This window comes from Manihot esculenta, chromosome 18 (genome assembly GCF_001659605.2).
Source record: "Manihot esculenta cultivar AM560-2 chromosome 18, M.esculenta_v8, whole genome shotgun sequence".
Classification (NCBI taxonomy): Eukaryota; Viridiplantae; Streptophyta; class Magnoliopsida; order Malpighiales; family Euphorbiaceae; genus Manihot; species Manihot esculenta.
The window spans coordinates 20385446-20402767 of record NC_035178.2 but is presented as its reverse complement, the minus strand read 5'-3'; the positions used below and the strand labels follow the sequence as shown (position 1 = coordinate 20402767).

The 17322-nt window shown below is 38.1% G+C and overlaps 1 protein-coding gene across 2 annotated transcripts; it reads right to left on the bottom strand.

Annotated features, from left to right (window-relative positions):
• Window positions 1–1612: 1612 nt before the first annotated feature.
• On the bottom strand, window positions 1613–2839 carry LOC110607296 (LOB domain-containing protein 13). Of its 2 annotated transcripts, none has more exons than XM_021746382.2 (3): window positions 2720–2839; window positions 2256–2502; window positions 1613–2120 (listed from the first exon to the last, which is right to left on the bottom strand). In XM_021746382.2, exons 1-3 carry the CDS (start codon window positions 2731–2733, stop codon window positions 1647–1649), a joined length of 735 nt encoding a protein of 244 aa, XP_021602074.1. In that variant the 5' UTR covers window positions 2734–2839; the 3' UTR covers window positions 1613–1646. The 2 variants fall into 2 exon arrangements, with proteins under 2 accessions (XP_021602074.1, XP_021602075.1); XM_021746383.2 differs by having other exon boundaries at window positions 2256–2496.
• Between the last annotated feature and the right edge of the window lie 14483 nt (window positions 2840–17322).

Sequence of the window (17322 nt, the reverse complement as noted above, 5' to 3'; positions counted from 1 at the left end):
GTATATATAAAGATTAAAGGCTTACTCTATTTATTTTTAATCTATTCTTTAGAATTGAATGGTTTGCATATCTCTTAAGGACTTAGTTGATCTCTTTTAAATTTAAACATCTTATGTGATCTATTTTTGGTAGTTGAAATTTCTTTTTAGATTTAGAAAAATTTTAAATGCTTCCATGAATATTAAACTATATTTTAAAAGTTAAAACAAACTTTTTGCCTTAATTTTATTTGAAAATACTATTAAAAATAATAATAATAATAATAATAATAATGAAGTGGGGCAGTAGGATATGACATAGTAGTCTCAATTCAATGTTTCCAAACTTGATAAAGCCATGGAGAACTACATCCACCATTCATATTGTCTCCCTTGGCCATGTTCTTGAAAGTAAGTTAAGTTTTTATGGATGGCACAGACAAAAATGTAAATAGACAAAGATGGCTAAGTCAAAAGGATATCTGCTGCACGTGCATATGCTGCCCAAAGTCCTAACTAATCTACGTGTGAGCACAATTTGAATATAAGAACATGCACGACCACCGCGACCCATCTGCGCATATATATCTTTTCTTAATTTTCATGATTTTGGATTTCTCAACGTTTTCATTAGAGAAAATTATGGGAAAATCTGATATTTTTGGATAAATTATATTTTAACTCTCGAATTTTAGTATAATTAGTAGATGGATCTCTATAATTTTAAAATTAAACACTTAAATTTTTATATATATATTTTTTTATTCGTCTAAAAACCAATCATTCTATCTATTAAACCGTTAAGTCATAAAAAGTCAAATATATAAAAAATAAATTTCTTTTTAAAATATCATTTATCCTATCTATTTAAATTATTAAAAATTATGGTGTTTTAATAAATAATAATTAATGATAAAAGTATTTAAAATTAGTTGAATTTGATAATTTTTATTATAATTAATGTTATGATATTAATATTATCAAGAACTAGAGTGTATAATGCAATAATAAGTAAAGGACTAAAATTATTGAATTTATTTATTAAACTAAAGTTATTATAAAATGATAATCGAAAGATTGAAGTGTTTGGGAAGAAGTGTAATTCTAATTAATTTCTTGAATTTAAAATTGAGCAATAGAGATATTTATATAACGATATGAATGTAATAACTGATTTTTAAATGGGCTGAAATTACAGGAATTTAAATTTTTAATTTTAAAAATATAAAATTATTTTATTAGTTATATTAAATTTCAGAAATTAAAGTATAATTTATTATTATTTTTTTTAATTTATAACCTAAAATTTAGACTGCAGAAGTGATTAAACATGCAAGAATAATGCATGCCCTAATAATTAATTAATTTAGCTGTGTTTTTCTTGTTTAGAAGTGATATGGAATATTTCCAGATCTTTTAAAATAGGAACACAAATAGAAAATTGTCAAATCTTAATGGGTATTGATTTTTAAGAGATAATAATTCTATTTGCTTTTCATTTACTTTTCAATCTTCATATCACTAGGAAAGAAAAAAAAAATATAGAAGAACAAATCCCAATCACAAATGAGACAAATTTGCTACAATAATAAAAAAGATAATTAAATACTTAAAAGTAATTAATGCAAACATATAGAAAATGATGAACTTAATTATGATTTATTAAATTAGTCAAAATATGGAACATTATCACTGGAAATGGAGCTGTAACCAGTTGAACTCGTTGGTGGTGTGTACAGAGAAGAAATAGAAGATGAAGAAGATGAAGAAACGACAATAGAAGAAGGAGCAGATAGTGGTGGTGGTGGTGGTGGAGGTGGAGGTGGAGGTGGAGGAGGAGGCGGAGCAGGAGACAGTGGAGGAATATTTTGTGGTACAACAATTGAAGACAAAGTCCCAGAAGAAACTAGAGCAGCAGGATGGTGATGTTCAGTAGAAGAAATGATACTAGTATTGGCCTCTCTATATTTATGCTTGATTATCTCAGATCTTATTGAATTGATTTCTTCTTGCAAAGATTGAATTTGTTGTTGTAGAGCTGAAATTGCACCCATGCAGCCATACACTGGATCTCTTAGCCTCAAATTTGCTTCATAGACTAGACTATTTGCTGTATCAGCTCTCTGGCTTTCAGGTACTTCCTAGATTTACATATCACAAACAGCCAAAAAGAAATTAAAAGACACCCAGAAATTTAAAAAGAATTTACCGAGAAAAAAACAAGAAAAGAGAAAGAAAAAAAAGAAGAAGAAAGATTTAAAGGTTTAATGATTTACCATTAGCATCTTGGAGACATTGCTTGCACCAAAGACTTTGTGAACAGCTGCAAATTTCTGGGGTTCATGAGGAGAGAAATATGGAGAGAAAGGACACTCTTCAGCACACTTTCTTCTCAATAATTTGCAAGCAGCACAAGGTGTAACAGTGTTTAAAATCCCAGGAGTTAATATATGTCTCCTTCCCATTTCAGAAGATAAATCTGTATCTCTTTTGATCTTCTTTCCTATTTCATCAAATCTATCCCTAAAAATCAGTAAAACCATTAAGTGATAAGGAAAGAAGACAAGAAAAACAAATAATTATGCATGTTAACAAGAACATCAAGATTCTGCAAGAATGAAAAGAAACTACTCTTGATCAAAGCCATAAGATTGTTTATGCTTTCTTTTGAAAAGGAAGAGATCTTTTTCCTTTTCATTTTTTTCTTTTTTTCCAAATTCTTTGGTGAGTAAACATTTACCTGTCTCTGGACATTCAAGCATACTAGTTGGTTGTCTAGATCAGGGGAGAAACAGACCGAGAGAAAGAGAGAAGAGGGAGAGAGAAAGAGAGAGGAGAGAAGAATGAGAATAGAGAAAGAGAGTGCTTAAAAGGCAAGATTATCACGGAAAGTAGGTCAATGATTCTTAAAAGCGTAAAAACAAAAGGGTAATTAATTTTATTTTATTAAAAAAAAAAAAAAACTTGTATGCAAATAGAACGTAAAAGCCACCGATTAGTATTTAATATTAGTATAAGAAAATACTTTAGTTAATTTATCGATTTTTAAATATATTAAAGTATTTTGTGAAAATTTATAAAATTTATTAATTAATCAATTGGTTAAAATCGGTTAAATGTTAAAAGAAATTAAAAAACTAAAATATTTTGTATGTGAGTAATTAATATATATTTTTATAAAATTAATAGATTGAGTAATAAATTTTTTTATAAAAATTAATTAATAAAATATTGAAATGATTAAAATTACTGAAATAATTAATTAATAAATTTTTTAAAATTTTAAAAATATTTAATGTGTTTTTAAAAATTAAAATAAATTAATATTTATTATTTTTTAGAAATAATATTTAATGTAAATATTTAGTCCGAACAAGAGTTAATTTCATGTTTTATAATATATTCTAATAAGAAAAAAAAATTGATGTGAATAAAATTATTATAATTTAAATTTATTATTTTTAGAATAATATTTTTAATTTATATTTTAGTTAAATATTTTATTATTCAATTGGTTGAATACATAAACGTATAAAGATAAATTTAAGGAAAATGAAATTTACTTAAAAAAGGATTAGGTTATTTGAAAGAGAAAGAGGGAATGGCAGCATTGACAATTGGAGCTAGGTTACGTGTTAATTTTAATTTGTTGATATTGACTTTGAAAGCAACCACACATGAAAATCAATGGTTGTTTTGTTATTATTATTATTAGACGCTGCAAATGGGTTTACTTCTCAACATCGATTTCTCAAATTCTCATTACTTCATATTAATCAATAAAATATATATACTTGTCGGCATCCATTCACATGCCTATTCTATAAATTAAACTCATTCAATTATGTTTCACTTCTTTTAACTAAAATACAGTTTAGTCATTTTTTTAAAAAAGTAATAAAAAAAATATTCCTCCCTTCCTCATATTACTTTTATCCATTTTATTTTTTTACACCTATTAAAAATAATAATTTTTTTTATTAATTTTTAAATTATATTTACTTTAAGAATATTAAATTTTATTAAATATTAAAATAAATTTTCAGAGATTTCTTAGAAATAGAATAGAATTATAATAGTCAGTTTATAAATTACAGTCTAAAAAAAAAAGTGAGCTAATAACCTATAAAAGAATAAAAAAATAGATAAAAATAATAAAATCTCAATGAACTCGACCATAATTGAAGTCTGAATTATAGATCATTTCACTTACTAAGATAATCAAATGACTGCAATGATATGGACATTAGAGCTGGAACAGCTGAGATATAGAGTTGAAAACTGAACCTATGGTTCACCATTTCACTATAATCACTCCAGCTGACATCTATTTGAGTCCTAATTTATTAAAATCTCTTTTAAATTCTAAGGAAACATAAACTCTTATTCCCGAAAAAATTGTCATCAAGAAAGTCTATCTCTAATAGCAATCCTAACAAAGTCCTAACTCTAACCGATGCCTATAAATAGAGGTTTGCTTCACGAGCATTGGATTAGATACTATTTCAATTATTTTGTTAGTTTGTTTCCCATTGATATTATTGACTTATGCATAATTACAGATATTCCTCAAGACAGACCAATTGACTGCATTAAAGATCTTGCTTAAGAAAACCAACTCACTATCTTGTTCTTTTTGTAAGTCTTCCCCCAAATTCAATTCTAGAGTACACTTTCTAGGAGTTGCTTTTGTAGCATCACTAGCACCATCTATAGAAAGCAATTTTGTTTCTCACAAAATTGAGAAAGTTTTACTAATTTTTGCTAGCAAAACCTTTTGTTTTCAAGCCCATAACGGATACCCTTATTAGCATAAATATTATTCTAACTTCTAGGGAAAAATGATAACACCACTTGTAATGGAATTCAAAAGAAAAAAAAAAAGAAACAGTCAAGCACTATGACTATGGCACTAATGTAGGATAGAATTAAGTGCTAACTATCCAACTAGCCAAAAAACAAAAAAACTCCTAACCAGTTAGAGCTAACAAGATGCTAAAAAATAAACCAGTTTATGAAGTCCCGGAAAAAGGTGGAGGAAAGTCAAAGAGGTTAATTTTAAAGGTAATGATATTAATTGAAAGTTAGTGAGAGTAATCCAAAAAGAAATCAAAGAGGATAAAGATGGTAATTTTGGGATTGGAAATGATTCTCTCTATCAAAGGACATCTTTTGTAATCTGAACCATAAGAATTTTAAGTTGCTAATCCCTAAAAAGTATGATGGGAAGTGTAGTTCTTATAGCCCCTCATAAGTTTTTTCTGCATTTTTTAGACTAAAAGACATTACTCAATAGAAGTGATCAAACATAACTTAGCCACATTTTTATTATATTTATTACTGTTTAATTACACATTTTTCTAGCTTAATTTATGTTTTTGTTATATTTTTACAGAAAAGGAAGAAAATGGAAAATTGGAGAAAAAATGCAGAAAAAGCTGAAAAAGTGATTGGGTCAAAGTGATTTGGCCAAATCACTGCCCAAATCGAGTTGAAGCAGATACCTGGAACTATCTCACAGAAAAGTGATTGGGTCAGAACAATTTGGCCAAATCAGACAGAGGAAGTAGAGAAATCGAGCTAAGGCAGAAAAACCTAGAAGTGAATTTTCAGAAGTGATTTGGGCAAGCGATCTGCCCAAATCACCCGCCCAAATCACTTTGACACAGAAAGACAGCAGAAGCAGGAAAAATGTGCAGAAAATCAAATTTGAAAGTGGAGAAGCCCAAAACCACTTTAAACACTGCCAGCTCAAGTCCAAAAGCCACGAGGAGATCTTTCAACCAAAACAATTCCATCTACAACAAAATTCAAAGACAAAAGAGGAATTAAATACTACAAAGACCAAGTCAAAATAGGGATTCCAAACCCTAATTGAACTTGGACTCTCCACCTATAAAATGGACAGCAATCAAACCAGCAAGAGGCATCCTCTCCTCCTCGGAAATTCTGCAGAATTACAGCAGACTCTTCTCCTCTTCCTTTCTTCTTTCTTTTGTGTATTTTGTCTACCATGAGTGGCTAAATTCATTCTTTTCTAGTTGAAGTTGAGGAAATTCAGAATTGTGATGAATTGGGAGATTTAAAACTCCATTATTAAACTCTCATTTGCTTTCAATATTTATGCAACTTGATCTTTTCTATAATTATTACTTTGCTTTTAGAATCAATAAGGGCCCATTGCTTTTAAATTGCTTGAGTAATAAATTGTTTGAATGATTTAGGTCCGTAATTGCTTATATTATTTGAACACAAATATAATCAGTTGCATAATCTAGACTTGACCATGCGGTTGGCAAGGATAGAATTGGGTTTCTCTAAGTCTTAATGCAGTCAACAGTTGTTCGATGCTCAATGCCCCAAGGACGTTCCTTGGCAACTTGTTGATTAGTGTTTGATTGGCAAACGTTTCCTAATCAAACTAGAACTAAGGAGGAATTTGGTTGTGAGAAGCGTCTTCCACAACCAAAACTAATTTATTGAAATAAAATAGGAGTCTTAAATAATCAATGATCAATTCTAAACAAACTGAAATAGACTCATACCAAAGAGTAAACTTTTTGTCTAGCCACATCATCCACTAACCAGCCAATGGAAGGAAGGCTGTAATGGTCCTTGTTGTATACTTTATTTAGATTAGTAAAGTCCACACACATTCTCCACTTCTCATTCCCTTTCTTTAATAGGACCACATAGATCACCTAAGTAAGATAATAAACTTTCTTGAGGAGACTCGTGATAGAGCATATTTTAGTTCATTTTATCATTATGTTCTTGATGTTTATTTACATCTTTTCTGCTTAATTTTGTGGTTTTAATTATGTTTTGCAGATATCAGTTGTAAAGAGACAATCTGGAAAAAATGCTTTTAAAACTGCCAAAAAGTGCCAAATATGGAAAGTGCCAAAAAAGGAAAGTTTCCAAATAAGGAAAGTTTCCAGAAAAGGAAAGTTTCAAAATGAGGAAAGTGCAGAAGCAAAAGCAAACAAGGAAAGCTCAGTCAGAAGATTATTTGAAATTCAAATCGCAGATCATTCTTTCCTTGTTCAAAGATGTGCACACACTGCAGTAGTCATATCTTCCTATTTAGGCAGCAAGATCTCAAAGAGATGCTCTTCCTCTTATGCGTTCAACATTTAAATTTCAAAAGAGGCTCCACCTAAAAAGGAATGTATGGACAACATATCTTCCCCTTTGAAGATCAAAATTCGTGCATCCTTCCTATTCAGAAACAATCTGCACACTTTCCTCTTCTGAAAGCCATCTGCGCGCCACCTTCCTTTTCTGTAACAACTTGGGCAACAAGTTGAGCATGGGCAGCATCTTGCGCAGCCTTCCTTCTGAAGCCGAAAAACGCGATTCTTTCCTTTTCAGACATAACTTGGGCAGAAAATACCTCTTGGGCAGTAAATATGACCTTGGACAACACTTTTCAACTATAAAAAGCCACATAAGGAGCCTCTACATGTCCTTTACACTCCCATTGGGAGACACTTGCGGGATTCACATCTCTTCTTCTACCTTTCTTCTTTTCTTTTATTTTTATTTTTGTTTCAGCCATGAGAGGCTGAAACCTTTTATTCTAGTTGAAGATTAGGTGATACTTTGGTTGTTTTATGGATTGGGAGACTTGATCAAATATTGTTTAACTTTTGGTTGTTCAATATTTATGCAATTTCATGCTTGATTTCAATATTGCTTTGTTGTTTGGTTGTTCAATATTTATGCAATTTCATGCTTGATTTCAATATTGCTTTGTTGTTTAGATTTACGTTGATTCTTGATTGCAAAGTAATAATATGTTAGTTTGGATGATTTAAGTCCGTAATTGCTTAGATTATTCTTACATAAGAACACTTGGGATAAAACCCAAGGAAATTGTATGATCTAGCGTTATCTCCATACGTTTGGGTAGCTAGGATTGGATCTCTCTATTTCTTAATGCAATTGACAATTGTTTTGATGCCTAAGGCCCAAGGACGTTCCTTGGCAATTTGTTAATTAGTAATTAATTAGAGGACGTTCCCTAATTGGTTTAATCATAAGGAGAGATAATGGTGGTGAGAAGCGTCTTCCATCTCCATAACTAATCTATTGAATCAACCCAAAGGAAACTAAGTGTCAATGATCAATCCCAACAACTAAAGTGGATTCAATTCTTCAACTAGATCTTTCTTATTATTTATTTCTCTTTATTTTTATTATTTGCCTTATTTTTATTGCTTTCAGTTTTAGATTAATTAAATCAATCTCAAAACCCCCCCATTTTACTTACAGTTTAGTTGGTTTCAGTTTTATCTCGTTTTAGTTTATTTTGCTTTCCGTTTATTTCTCTTTCAGTTTTATCTCATTTCTGTTTTATCTCGTTTCAGTTTATCTCGTTTTCAGTTTTATCTCGTTTCAGTTTTATCTTATTTCAGTTTTATCTCGTTTCAGTTTTATCTCGTTTCAGTTTATCTCGTTTTCAGTTTTCTTCTTTGGCAGTTTATTTTTGTTTCAGTTTATTTTATTGGTCTTGATAAGGAAAATAGGTAAGTCTTCAATTCCTTGTGGATTCGATCCTTTCACCACTATCTGCAGTTGTAAATTGTTGATAACCAGAAAGGTTATTTTTGACCGGTTTCGACAACCGCGAGTCAACTTGCGTCTCACTATAAGAAAATAAGAAAAATAGCGATGAAATTTACTGATCATTATTGAAATGAAATTTACCGATCATTATTGAAAAAATAGTTGCTAAAGTAGATTACCAACTATTTAAAATAGCAAAAATAAAATTACCGACTGTTTATCGACCAAAAGTCATAATTATATTTTTATTTTTTTTGTAGTGTCTTTTAGCTTTTTGACTTCCTCTGAAATAAGTTTTTGCCTTTCAAGAGCAAATTTCCTTTTCTTCTGCTTTACTGGCTTAACTTTGGGATCAACATTCAGCTTATGAGTTATGATTGTCGGATCAATGCCTTTTACACCTTTGGGGTTTGAAGTAAACTTTGTAACATATTGTGTTCGGAGTACAATTACTTCATCTCGACATTTATCCATTAAGGCTAAACCTAGCTTCATGACTTTGCATTCCTCTAGCTAGATCGTTGATATCTCATCTACTAGCTCTAGAGTAAGAGAACTCTCTGACTTTTCTAGCAACTCAATTAGGAGGGATACGTCATGAGACCACTTTAGTGGGTTGCCTATAACATTCTTGAGTAGACTTCTATCTGCCTCTAGTTACTACTACTCCTCCTACGATAAGCAGCTTTAGGCATAATAATTATATGTTAATCACCACGTTTTAATTGTTTAGGATGAGGCATCCCAAAATAGTAAGATAAGAGAATATCTACCACTGCAAACTCTGGATATAACAACATCCTTCTAAACTCATCCTCTCCTAATATAATTATCAAGTTGGTCATGCCAACTACTGGAATTGCTTTGTCACTAAGTCCCATTAGCGGGTAGGGTACCTTGAAAAGGGTCTCCTTCTTTAGGCCTAACTTTTCATAGTTATCCAAGGTGACCAGGTTCACTGAACTTCCTGTATCTACTAGAATTATTTTGAAAGGAATTTGTTCATTCTGACTGATATTACCAATGGGTAAGAGTAGAGAGTGGCTACTTTATTGCCTTATTATCCCTTGATGAATATCTTAAAAACGACATCCAAGGTGACTAGAGATGTTACTCATGACAACCAGCTCACTATCTTGTCCTTTTAGTAAGTCTTATCCCAAATTCGATTCCAGAGCTCCACACTCATTGGAAGTCTCCTTTGCAACATCAGTAGCACCATCTGTGGAAGTCAATTTTTTTTTCTCATGGAATCGAGAAATTGTTTTTACTAATTTTTAGTAGCAAAACCTTTTGTTTTCAAGATTATAATAAGTTGGTAGCCTACAATCGACACCCTCATTAGCATAAATATTATTGTTACTTTTAGAGAAAAATGATATGTAATACCCGGCTAGACTCCGGTATCGAAATCCCTACCGTCCGGTGGGACCTCGGATGTCGGAAACCTCTAGAAGGGTAAAACTATGATTTTATGAAATGTTTTCATGTATTTCATGTTTTTAAGTAAGAAATTAAATGAGTTTTTGCATGAAAAATCTTTGAGAGGAAAACCCAGGTTCGGCCGCCGAACTCCGAAGTTCGGCCGCCGAACATGCACGCTTTCGGAGGGACTTTAGGCGCCCGAAAATTTAGAGTGAGGGAAATGCAGGTTCGGCCGCCGAACTCCAAGTTCGGCCGCCGAACCTTGCATGCATGCGGAGGCACTTTCGGCCCCCGAACGTGGCCTGGCCAGCCACCTATAAAAGGGGCACTTAGCCGAAATGGGAGAGTTTTCTCCCATTTTCGACCTCAGCGAGCTTCCGACCTCCCTCTCCCAAATCTTGTGTTTTTCCTTCAATCCCCACCATTTTTTTTGAGTTTTAAGGTTCCACAAAAGTTTTTGAGTGTTTTTAAGCAAGTTTGGAGCTTGGAAGTCTTGGAGCTAAATCCCTCCATTTTCCGAGCTAGGGTCGTTCTTCCTCTCGATCTTCAAGAGGTAAGCTTCGATCTATGCTTCTTTTATGTTTTATGAAAGTTTTATGCAAGTTGATGGGGTAGAATGCATGTTTAGGCTTGTTGTTAGGTTTATGGGTTTATGTTGTAATTTGAACAATGTATGTTGGAAATGTGTTGTTTGAAGTGTTGTAGTTGGGGTATATTATAGTTTGAGACCCCTAGGTGTGATGTATGATGTGTATGCATGTGTAGAAACAAGTTTATGCATGTTTTGAGGCGTTTTGGAGGCTGTGGACACAGGGGAGCCAAGTTTCTGCCCTTCGGCAGAAACTCAGGTTCGGCCGCCGAAGTGACTTTCGGCCGCCGAACCCCCTTGTGGAGGCAGTTTCGGCTGCCGAAGCCTGCCCCCGAAACTCAAGTTTCGTCTCTGTCTGGGAGGTTCGGCCGCCGAAAGTGCCGCCGAACCTGCATGACTTTCGGCTGCAGAGGGACTTTCGGCCGCCGAACCTGCCGCCGAAAGTGCCCTGTTTAGCCATTTCTTACATGTTTTCATGTGATGTTTTCAGGATGTTTTAGGGGGTTTTTGGGGAGTATTTTAGAGTCATATTCATGTATGTTTGGTCCCTCATTTGAGTCCACCTGTGTAGGTTCGGACCCGAGGAACCGAGACCCCCAGCAGTGAGCCAGCTGCTTCAGAGTCTCTTCAGAGCTAGCCAGAGGTGAGTGGAATAAACTTTAAGTTTTAAAGCAAATTAATGAAATGTTTTAGCATGATTCACGCATCATGAATGCCATGAGATATATTAGGTTGTTTGCATTAGAATTCACGAATATGTTGCATTGCATACTTTGTTGTTGATGTGGATGAATGTTGAATGATCCATTAGCCCTTGTATGTCATGATAGCCTATGTGAGTCCAGGTGTGCCTGCTACGGCTCTACGCCCCTGGCACTATGACAGATTATGGAAGTCCGGGTGTGCCTGCTACGGCTCTACGCCCCCGGCATGTATAAGTAAGAAAGATAGGGGCTAAATGGTGACAAGTTCATCCTTGTTGTGAAATGTTTGTGTTATGGCGCATACATGAAAGCATGATTTAAATTGATGTTTTATTATTCTGCTCACTGGGCTCTAGTAGCTCACCCCACTCCCTTTATCCCTAGAGTTGCAGGTACAGGATAGATCAGGAAGTCGGCTAGAGTGAAGTTCAGTCATGTATGTTGTAATAGATAGTAGTGGACATGAACATGATGTAATGAGTATTTATGACCATGTAATGTAATGAATGATTTGATGATGTATTGAGGATTATAGTAGTGCTTGACCTAGAGGTGTGTGAATCCCCATTATGTACAGAGTGTTTAATGAGTAATGATGTTAATGACCATGATTATCCAAGCTGATATGTATGATGATGATACCCCATTGGAGTATTTGATGAGGACTCCAGTGTGGGGTTTATGTATGATTTTGTGCATGCACAAGTTTTGCTTGGATAAGAGAAAAGAAAAATTTTTACAGATCATGTATATGTTGTTATGTATGGGATTCCACAGGTTTACAGGAGGTATGTAGGCTTGCTACGGGTCCCGGCGGCCTTAAGCCGATCTGGATCCTAGTGCCGGTAACGGGTCGGATTTCCGGGTCGTTACAGAGTGGTATCAGAGCCCTAGGTTCATATGGTCGGACCTAGAGTGTCGGGCTCATAGATGTTCTAGAAGGTCGAGCACACTAGGAAAATCATGTCCACTAGGATAGGATGTAGAGTCCTGTCTATATGATGATATGATATGCCATGATGATATGCATGTGCATAAATGCTATGATGTGATGCTATGTATGTGATGAGGGTTCATGTGTTTCCACATGAACCATATGATGCTAATGATTGCTTATACTATGTGCTGTTTTTCAGAAGATAGAATGAGAGGAACTCGTCGATCTGCACGATTGACTGGAGTGCCACCTCAGGACGAGGGCGCTGATGCCCGTCCTCCAGCATTGCCTAGGGCAATGTCCAGTAGGTCCAACAGAGACAGAGTAGCTAGAGACCCTAGAAGGTCTTTGGATCTGGGTAGAAGCAGATCAGTAAGGGGAACAGTGCAGGGAGGAATGTCTGAGGATATGGAAGTAGATCAGAGGAGGGATGGCAGTCTCGGTGTGAGCATGCCGGAAGAGGGCATGGGAGAATCAGAAGGAGGCACTCAGGCCTCGAGTTATGTCTAGCCACATCACTACCCACCCTATTCACACCATCCAGGGTATTCGATGGGAGGTACATCGGATAACCCCAGCTTTAGCCCTTATCCTCCACATATGCCATACCCACCTTACTACCCACCATACTCTCAGTACCCCATGTACCCACCTCCACCTCCCTATACCAGTACAGCAAACCCTACCCCAGGGGATGTTGCACCTCCACCACCACCAGTACCTACTGTCCCGGAAACACAAGTACCCAAACCTACCTCATCTAGAGGGAGCAAGGTCAAGATGACCGATTACATGAAGTTGGGTGCTCCTCAGTACCGAGCAGGCGATGGCCCGTTTGAGTATCTGAGCAGGGTTAAGACTATTACAGATGAGATAGGGGCTGATGACAGTAGAGCCATTCAGATGGCTGGGTTCACATTGGAGTGCAAGAAGGCACGTGGTTGGTTTAAGAACTATGTGAACCCGAGAGCGGACAGTATGTCCTGGGAGGAGTTCGCAAATGAGTTTGCAGGATGGGCTTTCCCTGAGAGCTCTAGAGAGCAGAAGATGATAGAATTCGAACAGTTGAGGCAGACTGAACAGATGAGTGTGGAGGAGTACACAGACAGGTTCCTGGAGTTGTTGCCATATGCTGGGCAGATTTTGGACACAGATCAAAAGAAGTCAAGGAGATATATTATGAGGCTGCACTCCAGGTATTCCTCTTTGATACAGTCAGCAGAGAGGGAGAGTTTCCATGCCATAGTAGATATGGCTAGGAGAATGGAGGCTAGTGCTATCGTTGAGGGGAAGGTAAAACAGTCAGTGGCACAGTCTTCTGGTTCCAAGACCCCAGGTGGGGAAAGGTTAGACTCTTCTTCTCTGAGTACAGCAGTTGCAGGCAGTAAGAAGTGGGACAGAGGCCACAGAAAATCTAAAAAGAATAAGTTCTGGAACAAGATCAAGTCAGGTCTGGGTTTAGGCAGTGGCTCAAGCTCTGGCGCAGAGGTTACAGCATGTATGAGATGTGGGAGACCACACAAGGGAGTATGTCTGGCAGGGACAAACACATGTTTCAGATGCGGACAAGCGGGTCATTTGGCTCGAGATTGTCCTAGAGCAGCCTTTGCAGCACCGTCTCAGCAGACAGCCTCCGGCAGTGTGGTACAGCCAGTAGCTCCAGCCACAACACAGGCCAGTGGCAGAGGCAGAGGGAGAGGGTCAGCCTCTTCATCAGCAGGATACAGAGGTGAAGGTCCATCAGCTCCGGCACGGATCTTCACTATGACTCAGCAGGAGGCCAACACATCCAACACCGTGGTGGCAGGTAATCTCATCATTGGTTGTTCTGATGTGTATGCCTTAATGGACCCGGGTGCATCTCATTCTTTTATTGCTCCGAGAGTCGTGGAGAGGGTAGGATTGATGGTCTCTGGGTTAGAGTGTCCCCTATGGGTCAGTGGACCCAAGTGTGACCCGTCAGTGGCAGAGGCAGTCTGCCAATGTAGTCCAGTTTTCATAGAGGGAAGATGCCTTTCCGCCGACCTCGTGGTTCTAGATTTGACAGATTTTGACGTCATTCTAGGGATGGATTGGTTATCGACCCATGGTGCTACCTTGGACTGTAGAGACAAGGTAGTCAGATTCAGAGATCAGGATGGGTCAGAGGTCGTCTTCAGAGGAGACAAGAGGGGTACACCTAGAGGTCTGATCTCAGCTCTTCAGGCTCGTAGGTTGCTTAGGAGGGGATGTCAGGGGTTTCTAGCTCATGTGAGGGAGTTAGATAGTCATGTCAGAGAGCCCGCCTCAGTGCCTGTGGTGAGTGAGTTCTTAGATGTTTTCCCAGACGAGCTGCCAGGGTTACCACCTGCTAGGGAGATAGAGTTCGAGATTGAGTTAATGCCTGGTACCAGACCGATCTCTATCCCTCCCTACAGGATGGCACCAGCTGAATTGAAAGAACTGAAGGAACAGTTGCAAGAGCTGGTAGATAAGGGTTTCATCCGACCGAGTACTTCACCTTGGGGTGCTCCGGTTTTGTTTGTGAGGAAGAAGGATGGATCCCTCAGACTTTGTATCGACTACAGACAGTTGAACAAGGTCACTACCAAGAACAAGTACCCTTTGCCGAGGATCGACGATCTATTCGACCAGCTAGCAGGAGCAGGTTGTTTCTCCAAAATAGATCTGAGATCAGGGTACCATCAGTTGAGGATAAGGAATGAAGATGTACCGAAGACAGCTTTCAGGACCAGGTATGGGCACTATGAGTTCCTTGTGATGCCGTTTGGGTTGACCAACGCCCCTGCAGCATTCATGGACCTCATGAACAGAGTATTCAGTCAGTATCTGGATCACTTCGTTATTGTCTTCATAGATGATATCTTAGTGTATTCCAGAAATGCAGAGGAGCATGCCCATCACCTGAGGACAGTTTTGCAGACCTTGAGAGAGCATGGCTTGTATGCCAAGTTCTCCAAGTGTGAGTTTTGGCTTAGGAGCATTTCATTCTTGGGGCACATTGTGTCAGAACAGGGTATTGAAGTAGACCCCAAGAAGGTAGAGGCTGTAGCTAACTGGCCTAGACCCACCACAGTGACCGAGATCAAGAGTTTTCTGGGTTTAGCAGGTTACTACAGGAGGTTCGTTCAGGACTTCTCAAGGATTGCTGCTCCTATGACCAAATTGACAAAGAAGAATCAGAAGTTCATATGGACCGATCAGTGTGAGGAAAGCTTTGAGGAGCTTAAGAGGAGGTTGACTTCAGCACCGGTGTTAGCTCTGCCAAAAAGTGATGATGACTTCTCAGTATATTGTGATGCGTCCCGTGTGGGACTGGGTTGTGTGCTAATGCAGAATGAGAGGGTGATCGCTTATGCTTCTAGGCAGCTGAAGAAGCATGAGCTGAATTACCCCACACATGACCTAGAGATGGCAGCAGTGATCTTTGCACTCAAGATGTGGAGGCATTACCTTTATGGGGTAAAGTGTGAGATCTTCACAGATCATAAGAGCCTGCAGTACATCCTGAGTCAGAGAGAACTGAACTTGAGGCAGAGGAGATGGGTAGAGCTGTTGAGTGACTATGATTGCAAGATTCAGTACCATCCGGGTAAGGCGAACGTTGTGGCAGACGCCCTAAGCCGGAAATCACTCGGCAGTCTATCCCACATTTCAGCAGAGAGGAGGCCGGTGGTGAAGGAGTTCCACAGACTTATGAGTGAGGGATTACAGTTGGAGTTGTCTGGCACAGGTGCCTTAGTGGCTCAGATGAGAGTGACACCCGTGTTTCTGGAGCATTGGTACTCACTCTCACCAGACTATTCCCTTAAAGTGGGAGGTCAAGGGTTCGAGCAGTGGGGGAGGCGACCTAATTTCCAAAGGGAAATTTGGGCCAAATCCACTTGGGGTAAGATGGGCCGTAGGTGCTCTCCCGAGGGACAAATCCTGCCCGGATCCCGTGAGGGTGAGGGGATGTTAAGAGCTGCTCACAGGGCCGGTCACGGAGGATGGCCGGGCTGTGAGTGGTAACAGGGCCGGTCACGAAGGATGGCCGGGCTGTTACAGGTAGAGCTGTTGAGTGACTATGATTGCAAGATTCAGTACCATCCGGGTAAGGCGAACGTTGTGGCAGACGCCCTAAGCCGGAAATCACTCGGCAGTCTATCCCACATTTCAGCAGAGAGGAGGCCGGTGGTGAAGGAGTTCCACAGACTTATGAGTGAGGGATTACAGTTGGAGTTGTCTGGCACAGGTGCCTTAGTGGCTCAGATGAGAGTGACACCCGTGTTTCTGGAGCAGGTAGCTCAGAAACAGCATGAGGACCCAGAGTTGGTCAGGATAGCCAGAACGGTTCAGTCAGGCCAAAGTAATGAGTTCAAGTTTGATGATAAGGGGATCCTCCGCTAAGGAAACATATTATGTGTGCCAGATGACATTGGTCTGAAGGGAGATATTATGGGGGAAGCCCATAATACCAGGTATAGTGTTCACCCTGGAGCCACCAAGATGTATCAGGATCTGAAGAGAGTGTATTGGTGGCCAGCTATGAAGAAGGACGTGGCACTGTTCGTGTCAGCCTGCGATGTGTGTCAGAGGGTGAAACTAGAGCATCAGAAGCCGGCTGGAATGTTGAATCCACTACCGATTCCAGAGTGGAAATGGGAGAATATAGCTATGGACTTCGTAGTGGGGTTACCGGCGACGTCCAACAGATTGGACTCCATATGGGTGATTGTGGACAGACTCACCAAATCTGCTCACTTCATCCCTGTCAGGAGTGGTTACTCTGTGGACAAGTTGGCGCAGGTGTACGTAGATGAGATTGTCAGACTGCATGGGGTCCCGGTATCTATAGTGTCAGATAGAGGGCCCCAGTTCACCTCCAGGTTTTGGCGGAGTCTGCAGAACGCTATGGGTACCAGATTAGACTTCAGTACTGCCTTCCACCCACAGACAGACGGACAGTCAGAGAGGACCATCCAGACAATAGAGGATATGCTCAGAATGTGTGTGCTAGATTTTGGCGGTTCTTGGAGGCAGCATCTACCTTTGGTGGAGTTTGCCTACAATAACAGCTATCATGCTAGCATAAGGATGGCTCCATATGAAGCTTTGTATGGGAGGAAGTGCAGATC